General features: G+C 43.2%; 1 protein-coding gene across 2 annotated transcripts in view; it reads right to left on the reverse strand.

The window, feature by feature from the left end:
• Positions 1-25,955, reverse strand: part of BICC1 (BicC family RNA binding protein 1) — a 276,008-nt gene that overhangs the window by 181,197 nt on the left and 68,856 nt on the right. For both annotated transcript variants that reach the window (XM_027840726.1, XM_027840728.1), the window contains exon 2: positions 22,216-22,262. In XM_027840726.1, coding sequence (XP_027696527.1) covers positions 22,216-22,262 — 47 coding nt within the window. The remainder of the gene's footprint in view (positions 1-22,215; positions 22,263-25,955) is intronic.

Genomic DNA, 25,955 nt, shown 5'->3' on the forward strand with positions numbered 1-25,955 from the left:
AGGATAGGCTTTCCCCTCATAAAAGAGAGAGAGGGGGAGAGAGGGAGGGAGAGACAGAGACAGAGACACACAGACAGAGACATAGAGAGAGGGCAAACAGCCAAAAGGGCAGCTTTGAAACTTACATACTGATTTTATTATATACTTAAAAAGAAAACCAGCCAGTGAAAAAATATTTAAGTGACTACTATGTACTAGGCATTATGAAAACCAAGTTCTATGTAACGGAGATTCCCAATTCCGCATACAAATCTTTGACTTCTGTTCTGCGATATACGTGGAAATTTCATTTGATTTGGTGTTTATTAAGTTCTGAATAAAAATAAAATGAATTTTTTAAAGTTGTGTGAAGGCCAGGTTCCAGAAAAGACAAGACAAATGCTCACAAATCAGAGCCAGTAAGAGACTGCCCTCTTGATCCCTGCACAGAAGGAAAGTTCTTTCTTATGAAACATCAAAGGGAAATTTTGTAAAAGTGGATCTCTTCCCATGGACTCCATCAAACAACCCATCTTAGCATTTCAGGTATGTCATTTTAGTTTTAATGCAACCCTTCCAGTACCTTTGTGATGGTCTTGGCCAAGTTGAGTTCATAGGATTTCTAGACAGACCCCTACTCCACCCCAATCAGGATTCACAAAATTACAGAATTTCAGAGATGGAATGAACCTTAGTAGCCCCCAAGACCAACCCCTACCTGGACAAAAATTCCTTCTGCTGAACGACTGAAAAGTGATCAGCCAGCTATCACCCAAAGATTTCTAGGGAGGGGGAACCCACTAACTTCCAAGATGTCAATTTTCCCTTTGGGACACCTCTCATTCTTGGGAAGATGCCCCTCATCCCCCAAATTACTCTGTATTTACCCTGTGTGCATTTGTATAGTATTATTCACATGCATGTGACTCCCACCCAACCCCCAGTAGAGTTCCTCGATAGCAAACACTGTTTTTTGGCTGTCTTCTAAAATTACAGCACACATTTGGACAGATTCCCACAGAGACTGTCTCTCAGTATTCGTATCTGGAACAGTCAGTTTTGGGGCACAATGGGCTGGGCCCAGAGCTGAGCAAAGAGGAAGAGAGCGGATGGATTACCTTCCAAAAGCCACCAAGTTCCTTTACTAACCCCAAAGCTCCCATGAAAGCAGAGGACTGCCTTTTCACTGCCAAACATTCCATAGGTGTGCAGTATGATAGCAGGACATAGATTACAGTCACCTCCAAAGAATTAAAAATTAGCATCAAACAGGGCACAATCAGAGAGAGGTATGGTGGGCGTGAGCAAAAAAGCAGAAACTCTGATGAAAAGGGAAACATCTAATAAGATGGGCTGGTCTGCTGGCGGGAAGACGAGGTGGGAGGACTACCAGAAGGATCCCCTCATCCCTTCAAAATGGCAGGAGAAATGGACAACGGTGTCTAGCACATTGGGTAGATCCCTGACTGGACAAGAATGTGAGGACGTGGACAGAGCTGAACCTGATACCAAGGCACGGAGAGGCTGCACATGTCATAATCGTTGGAGGGAACTCCCAAATCAATGAGCCCAACATTTATCTGAATACTTTCATACCCCTAGTGGCTAGCCCAGTGCCTAGCATATAGTAAGTGCTCAAGAAATGCTTACTGAGTAAAGGCAAACTGAAGTGTTTTCATTATTTCAAATCTAAATTCGCCTGTCCACAATTTCAACCCGTCAACTGATTGACAGCTCTTGGATCTACCTTCGGGGGTCGAGGAAAAAAAGTCTAATCTTTCTTCCCGCTGACAACCCTTTGAGGACTTGTGGACAGCTAACATGGAGGTCAGCTCCCTTACATTCCGTCCCAAAGAAGGACAAGAAAGAAGATTGATTACACGGGAGGAAACACACACCCATGTCTAAAATCAAGTGCAGAGAACTCTCGTCTCCCCAGTTTGGGTACTCGGGTCCTGCCAACTTGTTTTTAAAAGACAAAAGCCAAGAAAAACCTATACCAAAACCTACCAGAGAAGGGAACATGCCACAAAGCTTCTCAAATAGCACCTCCTACTGACTTACCCATGAATCCCGAGTGTCTAGCCTAATGCCAAGGAAAAATAAAACTGGAAGACCGGATCTTAAAGAAAACAACTGTGGGCCAGCAAAGTTTATACTGGTTTCCTTATTCACTGGGGATCAGGGTTTCCCAATAACTCCAAAATCAATATGGAGTCCCAAGGAAATGGATGCAGGGGCTGCTATCACCAACATGGATGAAGGTAACCTCAAACAAGAGAGGGGAAGGAGAGCAGAGGGTGTGATGTTTTTCTTTCAGTGGGTTTCATTCCTGGCCCCAAGCCCCTACTCTCTACCATTGCTTTTTACCCTTAGGAGGCAGAAAATGAGGGAAATGGAATGGCAAGCTGAGGAAACATCTGAAAAATATGAAAAGTAGTACCTGCTAAGGGTGGAGGGGAAAAGCTGACTTCTCCTAGACTATTTGGACTAAACCACAAAATGTAGAGAAATGGAAGGCATTGAACTTCTAAAAGACGCTATGCATTGTTTTTCCAGACTCAATGAAAACAGATGGTCTCTACAACCTACCCAAAAGTCTCTGCATCGTGGCTGGAGAACTCAACACAAACACACACACACACACACACACACACACACACACACACAAAGAACAGAAGTCACAAAAAACGTCATCAGGGACAAGAGCAGGGGAAGACACTGATCGGCTGGATTTTGGAAAATACTGAGAAAATCCAGTCTCGGCACTGACTTTGTCACCTAAGATAGCAGTAAAGACAGTTTCATATTGCTTGAGCATCTAGAAAGTACTTTAAAAAACCCAAAACCTAGTGCAGTGCCTAGCATATTGCTGTCATTTTTTTTTTAATGAGACCTAGGATATCATTGTTATGGGCAACTCCCAGATGAATATTCACTCCCAGCTCCTCTCTGATCTCTCCCTACTGCTTTCCCTACAATCCCCCAGCAGCCACCTCATACAGGAAGATCACTCCACTTCCTCTGACTGGTCATCTGCTCCAGCCAGGCCAGCAATGTCCACTCCTCCACTCCTATCCAGGATCTACTCCTGAAGCCCCAGAAAGAATCTTCTCTTCCCCTCACCCCCTCCAGCCCTTTTAGCTACATTTTATGCTTGTCTTTCCCCCTAGAATGCAAACTCCCTGAGGACAGGACTTTCTTGTGCTTGCTTTTTAGCTTGGCACATAGTAAGTGCCTAATAAGTGCTCATTGACCAGTGACTAGTGCAGGAGTGGGAAACCTGTGGCCTCAAGGCCACATGTAACCTTCTGGGTCCTCGGAGTACGGCCCTTTGACTGAATCCAAACGGTTCCTCACCCCTGGACTAGTGTTTTACAACCTACAATCTTAGGGAATTGCCAGGAGCACTGAGTGATCTGCCCAGGGTCACACAGTTCAAAAGCAGGACTTGAACCCAGGGCCAATTCTCTGTTCACTACACCACACTGCCTTTGGCAAATAGTCATTACTTAATAAAGGACTATAGATTGACTAATTGAACATCCCAGTGAGACAAGTAGTGCAAATATAATTATACCCATTTTACAGATGAGGCTCAGAAAAATTAAATGGACTGCCAGTCAGGTAGCTTTTGTCAGGGACTGAGTTCTCTGACTCCAAACCTGGCTCCCTCCACAAGCTGCCTCCCTCCTGAGCTTTGAAATCCAGTGACCTCAAAAAAAAAAAAAAAACTGAAGATGTCAAAGAAAAATGCCTGTCTTAAAAAGGACTGAGAACCTGGGAGTGCAATGCCTCCCAAACGATGACGCTGCATCTCATTCATCTACTATGAGACTGAGAGCATAAACTCATGTCGATACTAAGGCAAAAGAAGGTTGGCTCAGAAAACTCCAAAGTTAGACAATGCTCGGAACAGAAAATGCTTGCTAACTCAACCCTCCAGAGAGCAGCAGGCAGGCAAAGGCCGGGAAAGAAGGGAAATCAAAAGGATCAGGAAGAAGGTCTGGACTGTCCGAAAAGCAGGGAAACAGAGCACAGCACGAGGGGAGAAACCCAGGAGGGAAATTCTGGTGGTGGTCGAGTTTGTTAAATGAAAGAAGAAACAAGGTGTGTCTCGGTCCTCTAGAACGTTTGTATATTGACATTTACATGTTATATTTATGCCTGAGAAGCAGCCAGGCACAGGGGAGATTGTCAGAATTGGAGTCAGGAAGATTTGGGTTCAAATCTCATCCCTGACACTTAGCTGACTTTACTCTAAGTCACATTCCTTTTCTGAGACTCAGTTTTTTCATCTGTAAAATGGGGATAATAAAAGATGCAGTATCAACCTCACAGAGTCACTATGAGGCTGTAAAGCACTTTGCAAAACTTAAAAGTGCTGCATTAAACATTTCTGATTGTTGTCATTTTCTCATTCTCACTTTTTCTATGGAGTTTATTCAGATAGAAATGGTCCTGGGACAAGTCACTAATTATCCTAGCCTTCTTTCATACTTAATGTTCTGCACAAATAGAGAAAATAACCAATTTTGTTGTTGAATAAAAGTATTAGGAATATTACTGTTGTTGACATATAAATCAAGCCCTAATGACTTCTAAAAACCTGGCTGTTCCAGATACATAGGATCTCTGTGTGTGTGTGTGCGTGTGTCTCTCTCTCGCTCTCCCTCTCTCTCTCTCTCTCTCTCTCTCTCTCCCTCTCTCTCTCTCTCTCTCTCTGACAGAACCATCCGAGAATAAGAAACCCCCCACCATTTGTTTGATGTTTCTCTTCTGTCTCCACCCTTCAGGGTGCACCTCAAAGAGGCTAGAGAGCTCCCCAAATCACCCAGCCTCAGAACAACACCGAATTAACCACACTGGCCAGAACATAGACTCCCACAACAATCCAGGCCACCCAAGAAGGCCTCAGCATTGCTGATTTAAGAGAAAATGTTTACCTTTTCTGAACAATAGTCAGATTATGGAAGTGAAAAAGCCAAGAGCTGTGGGTTCTAGGCCCAGCTCTGCCAAAAAACTAGCTGGCTGACCCCAACAAGCAAAATAACCTCTCTGTACCTCATTTTCCTCATCTGTAAAAACAAGAGTATTAGACTACATAACCCTGAGACCCCTTCAAGGTATAAAATTAGAGGATTCTATAGCGCTGAACATGGCATTGGGTTTGAGTCTCAGCTCTGCCACTAACAACTGTGTAACTCTAGACAAGTAGCTTTCCCTCTTGTAAAACAAAGATGTTGGTTTTGATAACCTCCAAGGGCCCTGCCAGTTATTAATCTAAAATCCAATGCTCCTACCTTTAATTAATTTTTAAAATCTCCCACCAGCCTAGAATTCTTCATTCAATTTCACGGCATTCCCACAAAAAGAAAGCTGAAAGAAAAGGGAGGTCTGGGACTTTCCCAAAAATGTTCTGGAGTTTTTTGGGCCCCGACTTGGTGTCGTCAGTGTGAGAAAGTGCCACGTGTGCAAGGTCCCTTGGCAGATGCAGGCCACCCTCCCCTCTGTAAGTCAGAGAGCAGGCAAGAGCTCCAATGGACTCATCTGACACAGCCAGCCGGTACCACATGCAAGCCTTGAACCCAGGACTTCCTGACCCCAAGGGGTAAAATCATAGTCAAGGAGGAAAAGGAAGCCGTGTTCTCATTTCCACGTCCACGGGAATCTCTAGGCCCAGGAAGGCTGACAGAGTTCTGACCCATCGATTTAGGTCATCAGGTGTCAGCCCTAGGTGACAGGGGCAGGCAGGGGTGTCGTCAGGAAAGTCTTCAAGGCAGCAAGAGAAGGAGGAAGAAGAAGAAGAAGAAGAAGAAGAAGAAGAAAAAGGGAATGCTTGGACATTTTCATGACAGGGAGTCAGGCGGCCCAATGGACTAAGGACTGGGCCTAGACTTAGGAAGACCTGAGTTCAATACAGCTTCAGACACTTACTTGCTGTATGACCCTGGGCAAGTCACAACCTATTTGCCTTAGTTTCATCATCTATAAAATCAGGATCATAATAGACCCTTCCTCTCAGGATTGTCATAAAGATAAAATGAGATAATATTTGTAAAGCACTTAGCACAGTACCTGACACATTGCAGGCACAATATAAATGCTTACTCTCATTATTATTATTACTGAACATGTGCTAATTCTTTCTCAATCTACACACACACACACATACACATGCATGCACACACACGCACAACTCCTTCATCAGCATTTCCTCTACCATCAGCTGGACAAAGTACAGCAGGGAATTATTTCAAGCGTCCACGTCTGTGACCAATTTCTCACATATGGCACAGTCACAAACCCACTGGACCATAACAATAGGGCTGATCTAAGACACAACTTAATAAGACTGCATATAAATTATTACACTCGGCTTCATAAAACTGTCTTCATAAACACAAAATGGGAAAGGCATGGCTAGACAACTGTCCATGTCAAAAGGGTCGGGGGTGGGGTGGGTGTGTGTGGGAATTGGTGGACCACGTGCACAAGATGAGACAGCACAGCAACATGGCAGCCAGAAAATCTAGTGAGAATTTAGGCTGCATTAGAAAGCAGTCAACAAACATTTATTTAGCACCTCCTATGGGTCAAACCTTGTGTTAAATGATGAGATTCCACGAGAGGCAAAAATATGTTCCCTGCCCTCAAGAAACACACACTCTAATGGGGGAGCCAACACGTAACTAGTCCATAGAGTATATGGCAGGTAATCTCAGAGGAAGGAATGACAGGGACCAGGAAAGACCCCAGGCAGAAGATAGGATTTGATGTCTGGTCTGAGGCCAGATTTGGACTCAGGTCCTCCTGACTCCAGGGCCAGTGCTCTATCCACTTTGCCACCTAGCTGCCCCAATTGTCCCTCTCTTAACTAATGCATCAAAAGGGAGCTAAGTCACTCAGCAAACAGAATATTATCTAGTACTCGATCAGTGGTAATATTCCACTAAAGTCACCTACATTTTTAAGGTTTGTGTGTTTGTTTATTTCCTAAAGGTTGTAACTTCCATTACTTTAGAGTTGTATAGTTTAGAAGCAATAAACTAGAAAACAGAATAATCGGTTTGGAGACCTGGATTAGCAAGCTGGATAAATTTTTTAAAAGTCGCTTGACCTTTTTGGGCCTCAATCTCATCTGTAAGATGAAAGGATTAGATGAAATCTGTCCCTTTGGTTTCTAACATGAATGGTTCTGAGTTTCATCTCTTTATCTCACATTTTCCCAGCAACAATTGATCTTCTTTCCTTTCCTTTCAAAGAGAGAATTTCTGCTACAAGACCTGACAGAAATTGCTGGTTTTGAGTATTGAATCTGAGACTTACCAGCTGTGTGACCATGGGCAAATCATGTAATCTCAGTGTGCCTTACTTTTGTTATCTTTAAAATGGATATAATAATTGGAACCCCTACTGTCCATCTCTGAGATCTGTGAGGAAAATATTTTTTGAACATTAAAGTTCTATGTACTTTTGAAAAAAAAAAAAAAGAAGGTAGGATTTGAGCTGCGTCTCAGACTGCCAGTGAAGTCAGGAGGTAAAAGGGAGGAGACAGAGCACACCAGTGCTAACACCCCAGACCCAAGAGCCAGAGACTTCCATCATACTTTGCTCTAGTTAAACCACATGAGACATGCTGCCATCAGCCCTGAGCGTCCCATTTTTTTGTTGCTGTTCAGTCACATCTGACTTTTTAGGACCCCATGGACCACAGCATGCCAGGCCATTCTGTCCTCCACCATCTCCCAGCATCCATCCAAGCTCCTGTTTATTGTTTCCACAACACCTTCTGTCCATCTCATCCTCTGCGGTCCCCTTCTCCTTTTGCTTTCAATCTTTCCCAACACCAGTGAGTCCTGTCTTCTCACTACATGGTCAAAATACTGAAGCTTTCATTTCAGAACCACATTTTAGAAAGGACATTGGCAAGCCGTGGAGTCAGCCATTCAACAAGCCTTTATCAGAAGCCTACTGTGTGCCAGGCACGGTGCCAAGCACTGGGGAGATGAAGAAAGGTCAAACATAGGCTGGCTAAATGCTAGCTGACTGACTGAATTCCAGTGACAGTGACCTTGATGATCCCAGGGAAGACATTCCTTACATAGATTATCTTCCACCATCCAACCAAAATGTGAGTAGAAAACCTGGAAGGTCTGTCTAGGCTTGGCTAGAAGAAATGCAAAGCCCCAGTGCAGGCAAATTACAAAACTAAACAACAACATATTTGACACCAGTGGGGTTCTCCAATGAATCCTGAGCCTATGAGCAAAGGTCACCTAAACTTCTCCCTTTCTAGATTGGATAACTTTCCAATGTAAAGAACTGAGGGTGAGGATTGAAATCTTATAACCCAGTAAAGATGGAAATGATTTGTACAAAACCAAGACTTAGTTCCCTCTTGTAAGAGAGAAATGTTAAAAACCATTGGAAGTGCATGACACACACTGGAAGGTCATAGAAGCAACTGAATTATCAACCTAACAGATCTCCAACCAAATCCTTCCAAGGTATTTTACCTCGACCACTCTGCCTTGGGTACCTTGAAGTATAATAAATCAATCAACAAGCATTTAAGTGCCTGCTATAGCCAAACTATCCTGGTAGAGAATAGGGATCTAAAGCCAAAATGAAACAGCCCCTTCCCTCAAAGGGAAGCTAGGTGATTCGTTGAGAGCACTGGGCCTAGAGTCAGGAAGAAGAGTTCAAATTCTGCCTCAGATACTTACTAGCTGCATAACCCTGGGCAAGTCACTTAACCTCTGCGTGCCTCAGTTACCTCAACTATAAAGCAGGGATAATAATAGCCCCTATCTCCTTGGGTTGTTGTGAGGATCAAATAAGATATCCATAAAGCGCTTAGCACAGTCCCTGGCACCCAGTCAGTACTTAATAAATGCTATTTCATTTCCCTTATCCCAGACTTTTATTCTCTTGATTCTACGGGTAACTCTGAGGGGCTGGATTGTGAACACTGAAACTCATGAATCCCCATCGATGTATTTTCCTTTAATAATCAGGCATTTAGCTTTTTAGTAAAGGTATTTACTAAGATTGTATGACAAAAACAGTGATTACAAAAACACTCCCCCAAAATTTGGGGGCACACTCTTCTACAAAACACACACACACACACACACACATATACACAGGGTTTGTTGAAAGAATGGCCACAACTTTAAAGTACAAAGGTAGCAAGGCACACATGCAGAAAGCTCATGTGGCAAAGGGGAATCCGTTACTCTTGTTTATATATGTCCTTTTCTCCCCCCATTGAGTCCTCATGAAAGCCCCATTAGAGGTAGCTCTCTGCTGGGCTATGAGGGGTCATTCCTTTGAAGAGTTCATAGTCAGTACTTTCTCTGCTGATGGTGTCTGTCCTATCTGCCAGATGGATGTGTTCTTTCCTGCTGGCACACTCTCTTTAATCCCAGCTGGATACACTGTCTGCTACTGATCCAGTCTCTCCAAAGACAAGGTCAATGTGTAAGATCAGGGGGTTGGGGGTGGGGTGGGAAGGGGAAGGTAAGGAGAGACAAGAAATTTTCTTTTCTTAGCTGCCTAAGGGCATAAAGTACATAAAGCACCGAGCCTAGAGTCAGGAAGGCTTAAGTTCAAACCCTGTCTCAGACACTTAGCAGCTGTGTGACTCTGAGTAAATCACTTAATCTGTCTGCCTCAGTTTCCTCAACTATAAAATAGGAATAACATTAGCACCTACCTCCCAAGGTTGTTGCAAAGATCAAATGAGATAATATTTGCGTGCTTGGCATAGCTCCTGGCACAAATAAGTGTTTAATAAATGTTCGTCTCCTTCCTTCTTTCCTCATCCCCAAGAACTATCTCCTCTCATAGAATTGGCCCAAACCGGACTGATTTGCCACTTGACTCAACTTACTGTATGACTACTGTGATACACACATGGGTCCCAAGAGCAATCTTATTCTTTCAATCAATCATATCATTGAGTCCTGGGTGACGTCATCACCTGCCTTTATCCAATGATCAAAGCACCAAAATCCTTTCAAATTAAGAAACTTTTCACACTTGATTTGTACTCGTAATTATTTGCTTGACTGAATGAAGGTAGCTGTATCTTCAATGACTACATCAATTTTGGAGGGCAGGGGAGTAGCACCCTAACCTTACATAAGTACAGAAAAACATATATATTTTTTCAAAGTTCTTTGTATCTCTCCTCTATCTCTGTAACTCTAGTTTGTATTTAATGTTATGAAATCAGGGACTGTGTCAGTTTTAATACCCGTAGCTCTACTTGCAATATTTGTAGAAATCAAATGAAAGAGCTGTAATTCACTAGATGAAGAAATTTTGTCTCAGAGGTTACGTGATGCATACATGTACATATATGTTCACAAATATACCTATATACATACAAACAGAGATCTAGTGAGTAGTAGAACCTCCTATAGTATTCCTGGAATTTATTCTACGTTGATCCAAAAGGCAAAACCAAGACCAGGTGGAAGTCCCAGGGAAACATATTTGGCACTTGATCTCTCTTTCTCTGTCTCTCCCTCTCTCACTCTCTCTCTCTCTCTCTCTCACACACACACACACACACACACACACGGCTCTTTTACAATGGAAGGAGCTACTTCCCATTGGTTGCCATGACAGCCGAGAAAGCTCAAGTGATCTTGGGCTACATTAATAGAGGCATAGGATCCAGGACTCAGGAGTTGATGGCCTCCATCCTGGGCAGACGGCATCTGAATTATTCTATACAGGCTGGGCAGCACATTTTTAAAAGGTCACTGATAAGCTAGAGAGTATCCAAAGGAGAGCAAACCAGATGGTCAAGGATCTCTCCAGGTCACGCCTCCTGGGGTTCAGCTAAAGGAACCAGGCATGTTTAGCCTAGAGAAGAAAAAATTGCAGGAGTAGGGGAGAGAAATCATAGCAGCCTTGAAGATCCATCAGATGGATGGAAGTGAGATTAGATTTATCATCCTTTGCTCCAAAGATAAGAACTAGGAATAATGGGGGAGAAGCTACAGAAAGGCAAATACAGGGTTGTTGTCACAGAAAACTTTCTAAGAATTAAAACTGTCCCCAAGGAGAAATGGCCTCGTCAGGAGGTGCACATGCATTCAAATTTGCACCAAAGTTATGACTATGTAAAGTATGGTAACTGGTTCCAGCCCAATGGAAACATGTAGTATAAATTAGAATAGTACAACCACTTCACAGGTTTCATTATTTGCACTCATCAGGACCTAACCCTGGTAGTTTCACCTCAATAGAATTATTCAAGACTGGGTATCAGCTGGTCCAAGATATCATAAAGGGAATTATTTTTTAGATCTGAGCAGGACTAGACAATTCTTTCCAACTCTAATGTTCAGTGGTTCTGTGATACCTCATGTAATAATGAGCTACTCATCACCAGAAATATTTGCATAGAAGCTGGATAACTGGCAAAGAGGCTATGAAAGAGATTCCGATGTTGATGGACTAAAACCTTTTCCAATTAGGGATTCCATCTTTGTTTTGGTAGCCCCCATTCTGTATCTTCAGTGAACTATCATGTGCTAACACCACACATTTCCAGATGCCTAACACTCCCTCAGAAACTCAACCATCAAATAACTGACTTAATTATTGCAACAGCTAGATCACATGGATTGCCACAGACTGGTGGGCTTAGAAGAAACTTCATCGAGGCTTTCCGCCTCCAGGCCTTTAGACACAAAAGCTACTCCATGACAATATGGCTCCCATTTCCCACTGGAAAAGTGGTTGTACAAGGCCTCTGGACACCTCGTTCCTAAGTCATCACTCTTTCAAGAGTAGGTGAATTTTAAGAGGAATTGAATTATTGCAAAGCAAGAGGATTAGTGTGCCAACCATCCAGATTCTTCCAATGTTATTATACACCAGAGTCAGTGTCAATGTCCCTGCTGAAATACTGAACCCTTCAACTTAATTCACGGTGGCCACTACTTTTTCCAATATGCCAGGCCAATAAAGGTATACCGTAAGTGCTTACTATGTGCCAAGCACTTCACTAGGCACTGGGGAGAGACAGAGACACAACAATCGAAAATGTCCTGGGTTGGAATCACAGCTCTGTCGCTTACTATCTGTGTGACCCCAGGAAAGTCACGGCCTCAGTTTCCTCATCTACAAAATGGAGAGGTTAGAATTGACCACTCAGGTTGTACTCAGTTCTGGTACCACATTTTAGGAATCAATCAGTAATCATTTAGTAAGTGGATACTATGTGCTAAGAACTGTGCCAAGTCAGTGGGGATACAAACATAGATAAACAATCCCTACCCCCAAAGAGCTTATACTGAAGGACATTGATAAGCTGGAAAACTTACAAAGAAGGGCAACCAGGATGGGGGAAGGGCCTCAAGACCATGCCATGTGAAGATCAATTGAAGAAACAGGCCCAGAGGTTTAGCTGGGGAAGACTGAAGGGACAAGATGGTATGTGAAGGGCTGTCAGGCCCATGAAAAACCAGCCTTGTTCTGCTTGGCTTCTGAAGAGAGAGAAACCTCCTAATAATCTGGGCCATCCCAAAGGGGACTGGGCGCCTCCGGAAGCAGTGCCCATCCCCCTCACTGGATGGAGGGGCAAAGGATGGAGAACCACTCGGGAATTCCAACATGGTTCTGGCTTGGACCAAAAGGCCACTGAGATTTAAAAAAATGACGGGATTATAGAGTGAGTCAGAAGGGACCATAGAGGTCATCGATCCAACTTCACCCCCTTCCCCATGCCCTCCCTCTGAGAAGACTCTCATTTCCCCCATACAGATCTGCAGGTACAAGTTGTTTGCACCTTGTCTCTCCTCCATTTGAATGTGAGCTTCTTGAGGGCAGGGACTGTGCTTGTGCCCTTCTTTGTATCTTCAGCGCTTAGTACAGCAATGGGCAGACAGTAATACCTCAATAAATGCCTGCTGACTTGCCCTGAAACGCATTGGCCAATGCCACACAAGTCAAAGATGAGATTTGCACCAGAGCATCTGACTCAAATCCAGAATTCTTTACACTTATCAGGCACCCTGCCAACTCTGAAATCTGATGATTCGTGTCTTATAAAAGCCCACTTCTACAGCCTTCTCAGGTGCCAACAGCTGGGACCATGCATGCAGACAAATTCCATTTGACTGCCCTTCCCCAGAGGACAGCACTTGCTGCGTCCTTCTTTAAAAAGGCCAAAAACAGCATGACGGGATCCAGGGGACGACAAGCACACTCGAGGCGCACCCCAACAGCTACTTGCTATGACCCTGGTGCTCACACTAAGGAAAAGCAGGCGGTGTTCCACCACCAGCTCTTCAGTGAAACCCTTGGGAACAAAAAGTGTGAGGACTCACCCCAAGATAACCAGGTACCCGTTTGGAATGGGACACCATAGCATGAAATAGTTTCTTAAAATGTAACTCTTATGAATCATTTCCAACCTCCCCAGATCATTTTCTTGGGGCATTCGCCTTACGCTCACAGATGCCGAAAACAGATTTCGGATTAGATGAATCACATCTGTAACACAATCACTGCACACATCCCCACCTAAAACAATTTCCCTCCAAAACTTGGCCATTGTTACTTCTCATGAGGGAAAAAGAGAAAGGGGGTGGGGGGAGAGAGAATAAGTGATTAAAAGGAAACAGGACAGACAGTGAGTAAGCCATGAACAACTGTCCAAAGAGCTGTAAAAAGGACTGGCCGATTGTTTCCATGTGTTTCAATTCGATACAGTTTTCATGACAGTGGTGAAGGGAAAAGAGAAAAGAGAGAAAAGGATTGATGTGATGGAGGAGACTGGCATAGGTTGGTGCATGTGGGTGATGTGCACCGAGGGACAAAATAAGGCAAACAAAGGCACACTGATGGGTCCAAGGAAGTGAAGGAGGAAAAACTAGACTGCTCTACCAACATTGTTCCCTTGCACAATGAGGAAGACCTCAATAAAGTTGTGGAGAAATGCTTCCAGCTGACTGTATCGTGTTTCCTATGCTAATCTGCCAGTTTGGGCATTTCTGGGGAAAGCATCTGTGGGAGTTAAACATGGGGATTTGATTCTGACCTAGATCATGCATCCACATGTCCCAAAAAAGTCCATTCCAGAGAGAAAGAATGATAGCTGGATGGACAGATAGGCTGATAGATGGATAGGACAGATATACATAGAATATGAGAGATAGACCGATAGCTGGAGGGATAGGCAGATAGTATAGACAGAATGATAGATAGATGGCTAGACAGAATGATAGATGGAAAGGACAGATATAGATAGAACATGATAGAAAGATGAATGGACAGACAGTATAGACAGACAGACAGACAGATAACATGACAAAGAACTCTATGTAACATCACATTCAGTGGTTATCTCACTGAGTAATTGAAATGTTACAGTTTAAAGTGGAGATTCAGGCAATCTTTCATCTATCTAAAGCTTATTCTCCAATTTTTTTTTTAAATCACTCCATGGAGGGGAAGGGAATGCGTCCTTAATTCTGGTTTCAGGGGTGGGGGTGGGGTAGTGTTCAAAAGACGCCAAAGCTATAAAACTTTAATGTATTCAAAACTAATACCCCAGCAAACTGGCAATATGAGTCAGGATGAAGATGTGCAAGGCAGAATCAAAAACAAGTCACAGCTAAATGGGGAGCTAGAAACCACAAAGCTCTCTAAGTCTTTTGCATTTTAAGATATTGAGGGGAGGTGGGGGAAGGGAGATACATTTCATCTAAAGTGCCAAGGACTTCAATTCAATGATTAATAAATATTTATTGAATGCCTACATGGTGCTAAGTGCTGGGGATGCAAAAAGAAGCAAAATTCAGTCCCTGCCCTCAAGGAGCTTACAATCTAAGTAGCAGCCAAGGTGGTCTTTTATTCCCAAATGATCCCCAAAAGGGCACTGTGGGAAATCTGGCATATGGAAACGATCCAAAAATGGGAAGGAAGTTTGAGGAGACTAATTTGATGCTTTCCCCACCCCAATTCATGCCATTCTTTTATATCCTAGACAAATCAACTGTGTCTCAACTATGCGCTTAAAGCTAGAGAAACATCTCTCCCAAGAGAGCTGGTGATTTTGTCTTTTATAGGTCTGCGAGGTTTTCAAGGTCAGATCCAAACACTTGGCAGACTTCTTCGATCCCGAACAATACCTCCGGTGCATTATCCAGGAAACCACATAGGTTTAAGGGCAGTTCCTGATTATTAAGAGAATCGATTACCAAGGGTGGCAAAGCTCTGAACTCAGATGAGTTGAGTTCAAATCCTTTCCCTGATGCTTAATGCACATGAGCAAGTCACTTAACCTTTCTGGGCCTCAGTTTCCCCATCTGTATAATGAGATGGATTGGGCTTGATGGCCCCTGGGCTGACCCCTTCCAGCTCCAGATCTCTGGTCCCAAGGAGGGGTCTTATCATACCCTAACCCACACATAATCCCAGGAATACCCAAACTAATCATTCTTTTTTCATTTAGATTTCTGATCTGTTTGCTGACAAATCCTCTAGGACTAAAACTCCCTTGCAATCAATTCGGATTATTAAAAAGAAAGAGCTTTACAAGTCACAAAAAACCAATCCACCAGAATTCACAGACACATATCACAAAACTCTGCCCATCCTGCTTTGACTTTGACTGATTCCCAGGCATAAAGCACGTTGGTCTGTTACTTCTACCTCCTGGTTTCCCTCAGCACAATTCACCTTGGGCAGAAGGACTTTCCAGGTCCTCCAGGGGCTGAAGCCTTCCCGTTTTGGATTACCTTCATCTACTCTCTCTATACTTTGCACGGACCCAGTTATTTATATGTTGTCTTGACTATTAGAATGTAAGCTCCTTGAGGGCAGGAACTGTTTTTGCCTATCCCCAGTGCTTAATGCAATGCCTGACACAAATGACTCCATGTACAACTTTTTTTTGGGGGGGGAGGGAGGCAATTGGGGTTAACTGACTTGCCCAGAGTCACACAGCTAGTAAGTGTTATATATCTGAGTCCGGATTTCAACTCAGGTCCTCCTGACTCCAGGGCCGGTGCTCTATCCACTGCGCCCCCTAGCTGCCCCGACATGTACAACTTCTTCCTCCGTACCGAGGAAAGAAAGCTGCACAGCCTAGTGAAAATCTCGAAGTCGGTCATGCCCTAACTCAGCCTCTTCCTTTTCCACATGTTTCTTCCTCCCCGTGGTGAATCCTGTCCCACTCACTCACTTCTGGTATTCAGTTGTCTGCTGCTCACTTCACTCCTTTCCCCACTGGATAACACTAACAATAAGTATCAGGGTATATCCAGTTAGCACTTACAGACTTTCAAATGCTTTATCCTACTGTCTCATTTGATCCTCACAATGGGGCAACAGGTGCTAGTATCATCCCTGTTTTACAGATGGGAAAACTGAGGTTCATAGATACTTAGTGGACATAAGTATCTGAGGCAGGATTCAAACTCAAATCTGAATCCCCATCCAGCTCTCGGATAGCAGTCCTTTACACTTTATGACTGTTTCAAAGAAACACAAAATGTCAGTACTGAAATTGGCATTGGAGATTATCTCATTGCCACCCAGTCAATAAGCATTTACAGGTTTCTCCTCTAGCCTAGGCACTGTGCTAGGCACTGGGGTGAAAATGCAAAGGAGGGACAACCCATGCAATCAAGGGGTTTCCATTCTACTAGGGCCATCAGACCTTAGGGGCTAGAACAGGTTGGGCCTCACTGAGCTGCTACGGAGTAGCTAGGTATCATACTTTCTCAAGCACTACACTTGAAGGTAGGAAAACTGAAACAGAATCCCATGTTGGACACTTCCTAGCTGTATGACCCTGGGCAAATCACTTCACCTCAACCTCAGTTTCTTCATTTGTAACACGAGGATAATAACATCTACTTCACAAGACTATAGTGAGGATCTGTGCAAACTTTAATGTGCTATATAAAAGCTAGTTCTTACTATTATTATTATTATTATTATTATTATTATTATTATTATTATTATTAGTCAAACCCAGTAATCCAGGTAAGGATTCTTTATTGCGGATGAATTTCAACAGGTAACTCATTCTTTGTGTTTGCATCCCTAGCACCTAGCACAGAGTAGGTGCTTAATAAGTGCTTTTGGATCGACTGAAATTGGGGGAGCTCATAATCTATATTTATATTTATAACAATTCTAATTCTTGAGGAACAGGTCTATAGATACAGGTGTAAACGCATGTCTATTTACTGAGAAGCAGCATGGCCTAGCATATAGGAGGGAAATCTTGGAGGCATTACCCAAATTGCCTTGCCTCTAACATTCACGGCTGCTGTGACGCCAGGAGTCAATCACTTAACCTATCACTGCCCCAGGCAACTCTCCTAACACTATAAATTACAGGAGCTGCCAATCTACATTGGTGAAAAACGCTTCTGAACTGGGAATTGCTCGTATCAGGAAAATCACTGATTGAAAATTCCCCACTTACCCCAAAAAAAGTGTTCACACATAATCCGTGCACATGTTATACATGGATATTTATATCCTAGAAGCATTGGAGCCAATACATACATGACCAATTATTACACATGGCAGCTTTTAACAGGGTATAACTTTAGCTGTCTCTAAAATTTATTTTGACACTTCAATGTATGTATCTAAAACAAATAAATTTAATCCTTCTGGACTAACTTATAGGATGACAATACCCAGGATCACTACCTTAACCAAAATAAGCAGCTAAGGATTAAAATAATACATGGAAATGCCTACCAGGAATAATAGTCAGATCATGTTAACATTCTTCATGCTGACATAATTATATTACTACTGTTAAAGAGGACGATAATTATCATTATTATGTTTGACATAAATATAACGATTTAGCATTTGAGAAATACTGTTTGTATTTCACCGGAATCTCATAATAACCCAGAATTGTGGGCGCCGGAGGAATTGCCATCCCCATACTACATGTGAGGATGCTGAGGCTTAGAGATATCTCTTGACTTGCTGTTGGTCCCACAGTCAGCAGGCTACATACCCAAGTTGGTCTGTCTGTCTTTCTGTGTCTGTGTGTGTGTGTGTATCTGTATTTATCTATCTATGTCTATCTGACTGTCTCCCTCTCTCTCTCTCTCTCTCTCTCTCTCTATCTATCTCTATCTCTCTCTCCTGACTCCAAGCACAGCTTTCCTTCTATAATTCTCCAAGGCAGTATGACTATGGTCAACACTACTATCCACCTCAGTAGAGATCTGACGACTTCCCAAATATATGTTGGACATCAGTCAATGGGTGATTTCAGCTAAAGTCAAGGCTCAGCCTCAAGCCATAATACAGGCAACGTGTCCAGCATGAGCTAAAAATCCCTGTGTACCTCCACTGAAATGTTTGACATTTCAGCCCATGGATTTCTGACTCATCCTATGTAAACTATTTTAAAAACTTAGCAACACAACGAAAATCAGCATCAACTATGGAGTCCAAAGCTCCCAGAGGCAGGCTGAACGCACTCTCCTCTCCATCAAAGCATCCAAGGAGTTCAATTACATGAATGCATAGGAAACACACTATGTGGACCACCCACACCATCCCTTCTGCCCTCAGAAGGTAATGCTGATGAGCAATGAAAAGGACAAAATGCAAGCAGGAAACAGGGACACCAAAGGTCTGGAAAAATCATTTCTGAATGACTTAGAATATGCCGTACTTCTTTGCCTACAACATCCAAGGATGTAAGAGCCCTCTAAAACACATAGCAGACAACATGACTTTGGGATCTTCTAATATTTTTCCACTATTTTTATCTAATCCATAGTGAATGCCAGTTGGTTCCCTGGATGGGTTTTTGCCCTTGTTGGCCTATCCGATAATATCTCTGATTTTTCCCTCTTCTCCTTCCCTTCCCCTCCTCTCAGTCTCCTGCACCAGGATCTGAGCCAACAAACAGAAATGAAATGGGCTCTAGGACTAATGAGAAGAAACACCAAAGTTTGTCAATTTCCAAAAAGATGTATATAAAATTCTCCTTTGCCTAAAACACCAGAATTGTCCCATAATTAGTCAAATGCCCTTCACTTTTCTCTTATCCATTTTCTCTGCACCTTATTCAGACCACTCCTCTGCCTCCGTGTTCTCAGTAACACCCCACTGACGATAAGGGATTTTTTAAGAAAACTTAAAAAGATGAAACTGATCAGAAAATGAAGCTAGGACCCTCTTCTCTCGTTCAGCTAAGAAAGAGTTGTGGCAAATATTTTCCAGAAGGAAGATTAGTTACTGGAATATCTGGAATTCGTAATAAAAATTCCATAACCTCCAGGGGCTCCTGGGAAACAAATCAAAATTTAAGGAGGAAGAAATATTCCATCTCCTAGGAGAACCCCAATTTACAGGAACTAATTTTAATTAGAAACAGTACAAAAAAGACCCAAACTGGCAGTTCGGAACCCTGGCTTCCAGTCTTAGATGCCACCACTAATTAGTTGCACTAATTAGGAGAGTCATCTTCCTCTTCAATTTCCCCATTTGCCATTGTATCTTCAACACACAGCCCTGTGCCGTGTCCACAGTAGGCATTTAATGACCTTGTGTTGATTTCATATATATTTCATATTTTCTTATATGTGCACATGTTGTTTTCCCCTATAGAATGCAAGCTCCATGAGGGCAGGGATGATATTTCCTTTTTTCTTTGTATTCCTGGCACAGTACCTAGTATATCATCGGCACTTAATAAATGCCCAATGATTGATTAAGTGTTTGTTAAATGAAATCTCTAAAATAACAGGTTTAGACTAGAGGGCCTTTAGGGTCCCCTCTAATTCCAACAATCTATGAACCTTTCAGCACAGAGAAGATATCTCTTACATTCTACATCCATCACTCTCTGAGACCAAGCCTCTGACCACCTCCCCTCAACCTCGTGAGGCATACGTTCCAGTTCTCCCTTTTGCCATAGATGAGTTCCTGGGACATCACCATGCAGCTGGTTCTTCCTAGCCATATCTGCTACCCCACCAGTTCACACTGCAACCTTTCATGGCCATGGATGAACCAAGTAAAGGCAAAGATACATGTTTCCTTTGGCCTTTCCCATAAAACGGGACTGGTTCAATCTCCAATATATCCAGCAATCATTTATTAAGTGCCTACTATGTACCAGATGCAAAGGTGAGCACTGGGGACAGAAAGACAAAATTCGACAGTCTTTGCCTCTCAAGGAGATTACATTCCATTGGGGTAAGGGGAAGTAAGCACAATGGATAAAAATATACTAGATCCAAAGCCGTTTCTGAGGGGAGTGCAGGGATACCAGCAATCAGTCTGTTCTATAAAGCTGAGGACTCTTTACCTTTTTTTAATTAATATTTTACACTGGACTAGTTCTTAAAAAGCAGGTTAACGTCGTAATTCTAGGCTGGGTAATATCCTGCCGTCCAAATGAAGTGACACTCTTTTCAATTTCATGTGGGAAGTGGAAGGCTGTTTGTAAATTTACCAAATGAACTGGTAAAAGCAGGTTTGGCTGTGAACAAAAGGATCAAAGTGAAGCACCCTTTGACTGCAAGTTGCTAATATTGACCCCAGCTCCTAAATTCAGCCTTAATATGAAATGTCTAATAAGAAAAAAAAATTGTGTACAGGCTATGAAGAAATGGAGGAGAAAGACCGCCCTAGAATTACGAGATAATGGACTCGGGGTCATCTAGAACAGAAATGGATCCCTGAAGGCCTCATATTGACTTAGGAAACCACAAATTAACATCATCTATGTGGTAATGTATTTTTCAGGGCAAGTAGGTGGCACCATACTGCATAGAACACGGGCACAGAGTCAGGAAGACTCATCTTCCTGAGTTCAAATCTGGCCTCAGACACTTATTAGCTGTGTGACCCTGGGCAAGTCACTTAATCCTGCTTGCCTCAGTTTCCTCATCTATAAAATGAGCTGCAGAAGGAAATGGCAAACCACTCCAGTATCTTTGCCAAGAAAATCCCAAATGGGGTCACAAAGAGTCAGACATGACTGAATTAACTGAACAACAAAAGGTACTTTGATTTATTTTGTTAAACATTTCCCAAATACATTTCAATCTGGTTCAAGCCTCACCTCTGATCTAGACCAACCCTCTCATTTTATAAAGGCAGAAACTAAGTCCTAGAAAAAGTGAAGTGACTTGCCCAGAGTCATATGGCCTCACAGATTTAACCTTAAAGGTGCCCAAGTCCTGCCCCCTCATTTGAAAGTGATTTTTCCCCCAACAGCAACAAAAGAGGCAAAAGCATCTATGCATCTACCCCAACACTAGGGCTTCAGGAAGGGCACTTCACATTCCTAATTTACATGTGTAACTGAGAAACTCCATCACCCAAAATTGTCTTGCAACAACTGATTAATAGGAACCACCACCAAGTGTTATTTTTGGCCCTAAAAGATGAGTTAAGTAGTAATTAAGTCAGTAGGGAAGGAATAAGGCAAAATGTCCTCAAGACTCGGCTAAAATTTTCCCTTTTTTTCTTTCATTTTTTCCTTTTATCAGAGTCTTGCACAAAATGACTAACGTGGAAATGTTCTACACAAGGGCACATGTATAACCTATATCTGCTTACCATCTCAGGGAGGGGGGAGGGAAGGGAGAAAGGGAAGGAGAGAATGTGGAACTCAAAACTCTAAATAAAAATGTTAAAAAAAAAAAAAAAAGACTCAACTAAAGAATTTTGAGTTTGATGGTTGAATCTGTCATGTCGGTGGACGTTCCCTCAATGGCCTAGTGCAGGGGTGGGGAACTTGTGGCCTCGAAGCCACATGTAGCCTTCTAGGACCTCAAGTGACTGCAGGTTCCCCACCCCTGGCCCAGTGCCTCTCTCCCTACGGCCCAAGTGGTAGGGGCAGAGAGAGGATTCACCCACACTATCTCTGCTCCCTTCCCTCCAGCCAACAGGGGCAAAGAGTGGGCTCACTTCAGGGACCGATCCAACACACCAGGGCAGTCCAGAGCTGAGCTAGGCTAGGGGCTCTCTCTCGCTCTATGACCTTGATCACCTAGTCACTGTTGCCTCTGCCCTAGCTGGCTCGTCTCAGAACATCCTTCTTACATTATAACAGAAGTCAATTCTGAACACAGGGTAAGGATCAGAAATACAGAAATTCATTTCAAAGAGGTTCGTTCTGAACATCTCTTCCGCGAAAAAGTGACCGGCTGCATTGTAGCTCCCCTCTGCCAAAATGACGAGGAAACATTGTCTTACCTTCTGGAAAAAGTCTTCTCCACTCTTGCCTTTTCCTTCAGCAGCAGCTGTAAACACAAAGGAATAAGTACATTTTAAATAATTTCTTTTTTTCCTAGGGTGATATTTTCTGGGCTTTCAGAGGTCAGTAAGGGAGGGTGAGAGCAATTTACTTCTTACTCTGCCATCTTGGCTCCCATCTTTTTTTAAATCGACCTATTAACGTTGATCCCCTACATAAGGCAGCTAAGGGATGTAATGGAGACAATGCTGGACACGGAGCCAAGGAGACCTAAGTTCAAATCCTGCCTCTCACACTGAACTGTGTGACTCTGGGAGATATTAACCACTCTGAGCCTCAATTTCTTCATCTGTAACAGAACGCTAATGGCCCCTACCTCACAGGATTGTTGTGAGAATCAAATAAGGTTTGCAAATATGCAAAGCGCTTTACAAACGCCAGAATGTTACATAAATGTATTTATTACTATTATTACTATTATTCATTACAATTCACCGAGTTCCATTTGTGGTCCGTCTTACAGTATTTTGTTTCTGTCTTTACCGAGGGTCTCACAAATCTGTTCATATACAGGGATGAGACTGACCTCAAAAACAAGTATAAATATCAAAACAATCAACGATAACTATTAAAGCAGATAATGATGAACAACAATAAAACACTCTTATTAGCCAGCACGAGCTCTGGACCTGTGCCAAGGACACCACACTCTCCTCCAACAGCTGCAGCTCCTAACAATCTGGACCTAAGCCCTCAGTCGGAGCCAGAGCAGGCTCTGCTTAGGACTTCCCAGAATTCACCCCAACTCCTCACTGCCTCCTTACCCTGGAACTTCCACTTCTCTTCCCTCCCCTTCCCTGCTCCCTTTCCCTTTTTGCCCCCCTCCCTTGCCTTTTCGCTCCAGAACATCCCTTCTCCCATTAGTGAGCTCCCCCCAAACCTCCCTGTGGAGGAAAGAGCCCTTGCTGGTCACCCGTCATTCCTCTCCTCTCCTAGCTCTGCTTCTGTCTCCCTGGCCTCACTCTCATCAACTCCCTTTTGGGTGTTATTGTCTTCTCTCTCTCCCCCATTATAGTGTAAACTCCTTGAGGGCAGGGACTATATTTTTGCTTGTATTTGCATCCCCAAGACTTGCCATGATGCCTGACTTTAGTAATTACTTACTAAATGCTTACTGACTGACTAATGGAATGCTTAAAAGTGAATACAGCCCAATTATCATGGCCAAAGAAGAGCTTTAAGAAGGTGCCTTCTCCCACTTCTTAACAAAGGTGAGAGACAATGGGCATGCAATGTCATGTAACTTCATGTAATGTCAACATTTTTCTAGATGTGCATTCATTTTGCTAAACTTTTTCCCTCTTTGTTTATTCTTTCATAACGAAGGGATGGCTCTCAGGAAAGGGGTCAATGGAAGACACAATGGGAAATGTAGGTGATGTAAAAACAAAAGATTCAGTAAAAACCAATTTATGGACAGCCACTTGTTAGCTGTGTTGCAGGAGGAAGCCTGGGCAGGGCGGAGCTAACACAGATGGTCTCTGAAGGCCTGCCTCCATCACCTGCCTGACCATGGGCAAGTTCTTGGCCTCAACGTCTTTGTCAGTAAAATGGGAGGATTGAACCAGATGGCCTCAGAGCCATCTTCCAGCTTCTCAATTAATGATCCTCAGATTCTTTCCAACACTAAGATTCTGATATTGAACTGAAATGGCTCTTTCTCTCACTAATCAGTACCAATGACTAACCTCAATTTTAGTTTCCTCAGCTGTCAAATGAGGTCAGGCAAGAAGTCCTCGACCTCTAAGTTCCTTCAAATACTACAAATTGACAGATCTAAATGGTGGTATATTTGGACAGAACCCAGAACTTTGGCCTCTACTGACTGGGAATGAAAGTCTTAATTGACTTTTCTCTAGTGTATCAATCGGACACAAGGGAGCCGTTGGGATGGGGGTAAACCTACCAGGATCAGAAGAAGAGGGTAGAAATAAAGTGGTTAAGAAGTGAGGACATCAGCTTGGCCAGAGCAGAAGAGCTAGATTACCTACCTCCTATGGCCCGGCCTGAGGCAAGCCCCAGTGGGGATTCTCTGAAAACTGAAAAGAGAGGAGCAGGTATAGGCAAGGAGAAAAGGAAAAAGAGAAAGTGAGATGCATGTGGGCAAGACTGGCTTCCCATACTAGCCATACAGAGAAGCCAGACCCTATCCTTCCATCCATCCATCCATCTATACACACACACATACACACACACACACACACACACACACAAAGTCTGAAACACACAGCAGTATGTTCCCCCATGCCAGGTGGGAAAACAAGTCTAACTTAAGAATTTATATACAAATATATGCCTGTGTCACTCAGGAAGGGGATTCACACCTCAGGGGAACAGAAAATGAAAAAAATCTAGATATGAAACTGGAAGGGCCCTCAGAGGGCATCTAGTCCAACCCATTCATTTTACAGATGAGGAAACTGAGGCCCAGAGAAGTGAATGACAGGAACATCGCTCAAGTGTGAAGCTGGCACTCCTCATTCTCCAAACGAGCTAGGCAAGGTCTCAAAGGCGTCCCTTACATGCCCATTGGGGAAGTCGGAAACACAAGATCTGAACTCTGGCTCTGGGAGTTGGGACCTGTGTGACTTTCCCGTCTGGGCCTCCAAGAAGCTAGACTTCACTCTATCTCTGATGATTAATGCCCTCAGTCTCTTCATCTGTAAAATGAGAGGGTTGGATTTGGTGACCCTAGAGGTCTCCTCAACACATGGAACCGTAGAATCCAGGTGCTTCCAAGACTTAAGCCTAAGATACCTCTCCAGAAGGAGCTTTACCTGTCCACCTAAATTTCAGTTAGTTCTGCCACGGTCACACACTGTGTGTGTAACTCTGGACATATCACTTAATCTTTCAGTGATGGAGGCAACTCTCTAAAACTAGATGATACAGAAGAGTTACTAACCTGCATTGGTAAGGAGAGTTTTCTTCTTTGATGTACCCTGTCCCACTGAAGTCACAAGCTTGATCCCTATCCCCATTTTTAATTTCCATTTATAATTATTAGAAAAGACTCATTCACCAAAGAAAGTAGTCTCCCCCAGCTCTTTAGCTCCCTTTCTGTAGGTTGTCTTCCCCATTAAAATGTAAGCTACTTGAGGGCAGGGGCTGTCTTTTATTCCTGTTTGTATCCCCAGCACTTAGTACAGAGCCTGGCACACAGCAGCCCTTAATACATGCTTGTTCCCTGTTTTCTTTCCTTCCCTATGAGCCATTTAGAATTCTAATGAATGTGCGCCCAGCAGGTCACTCAATAATGGCCCAAGACATAGAGCAAGGTGCCCAAGCTTCCAATCCCAGCACACCTCAGTCCCTGGGTAACTTGAACAGCTCCAAGACAGGCTCCATTCTCCATCACCGCCAAACCTAAGAACAGCCAAGGGGTCACTCTCCCACAGGGGAGCTAGAACCCTAGCAGGCTTCTAAAGCCCCGGATGGAGGTGTCCGAATTCTGATCAAGCTGAGCTGACTGCCCTCTAGGTCAAACATTTCTGGGTCACAAGCAAATAAGAAGAAGAAAGTTCAATAACCTGCAAAACACTGAACTGAAGGGTAACAGGACAGTAGCTTATCCCTCATTTCTATCTGAGCTCTACTAAACTAGATGAGAACAAATTAATAATAAGGTTATCATTATGATAATAACCAGCACTTGCATAACACTCTCAAGTATGGAAGG

The sequence above is a fragment of the Vombatus ursinus genome, unplaced genomic scaffold, assembly GCF_900497805.2.
Source record: "Vombatus ursinus unplaced genomic scaffold, bare-nosed wombat genome assembly UNPS02014847.1, whole genome shotgun sequence".
Classification (NCBI taxonomy): domain Eukaryota; kingdom Metazoa; phylum Chordata; class Mammalia; order Diprotodontia; family Vombatidae; genus Vombatus; species Vombatus ursinus.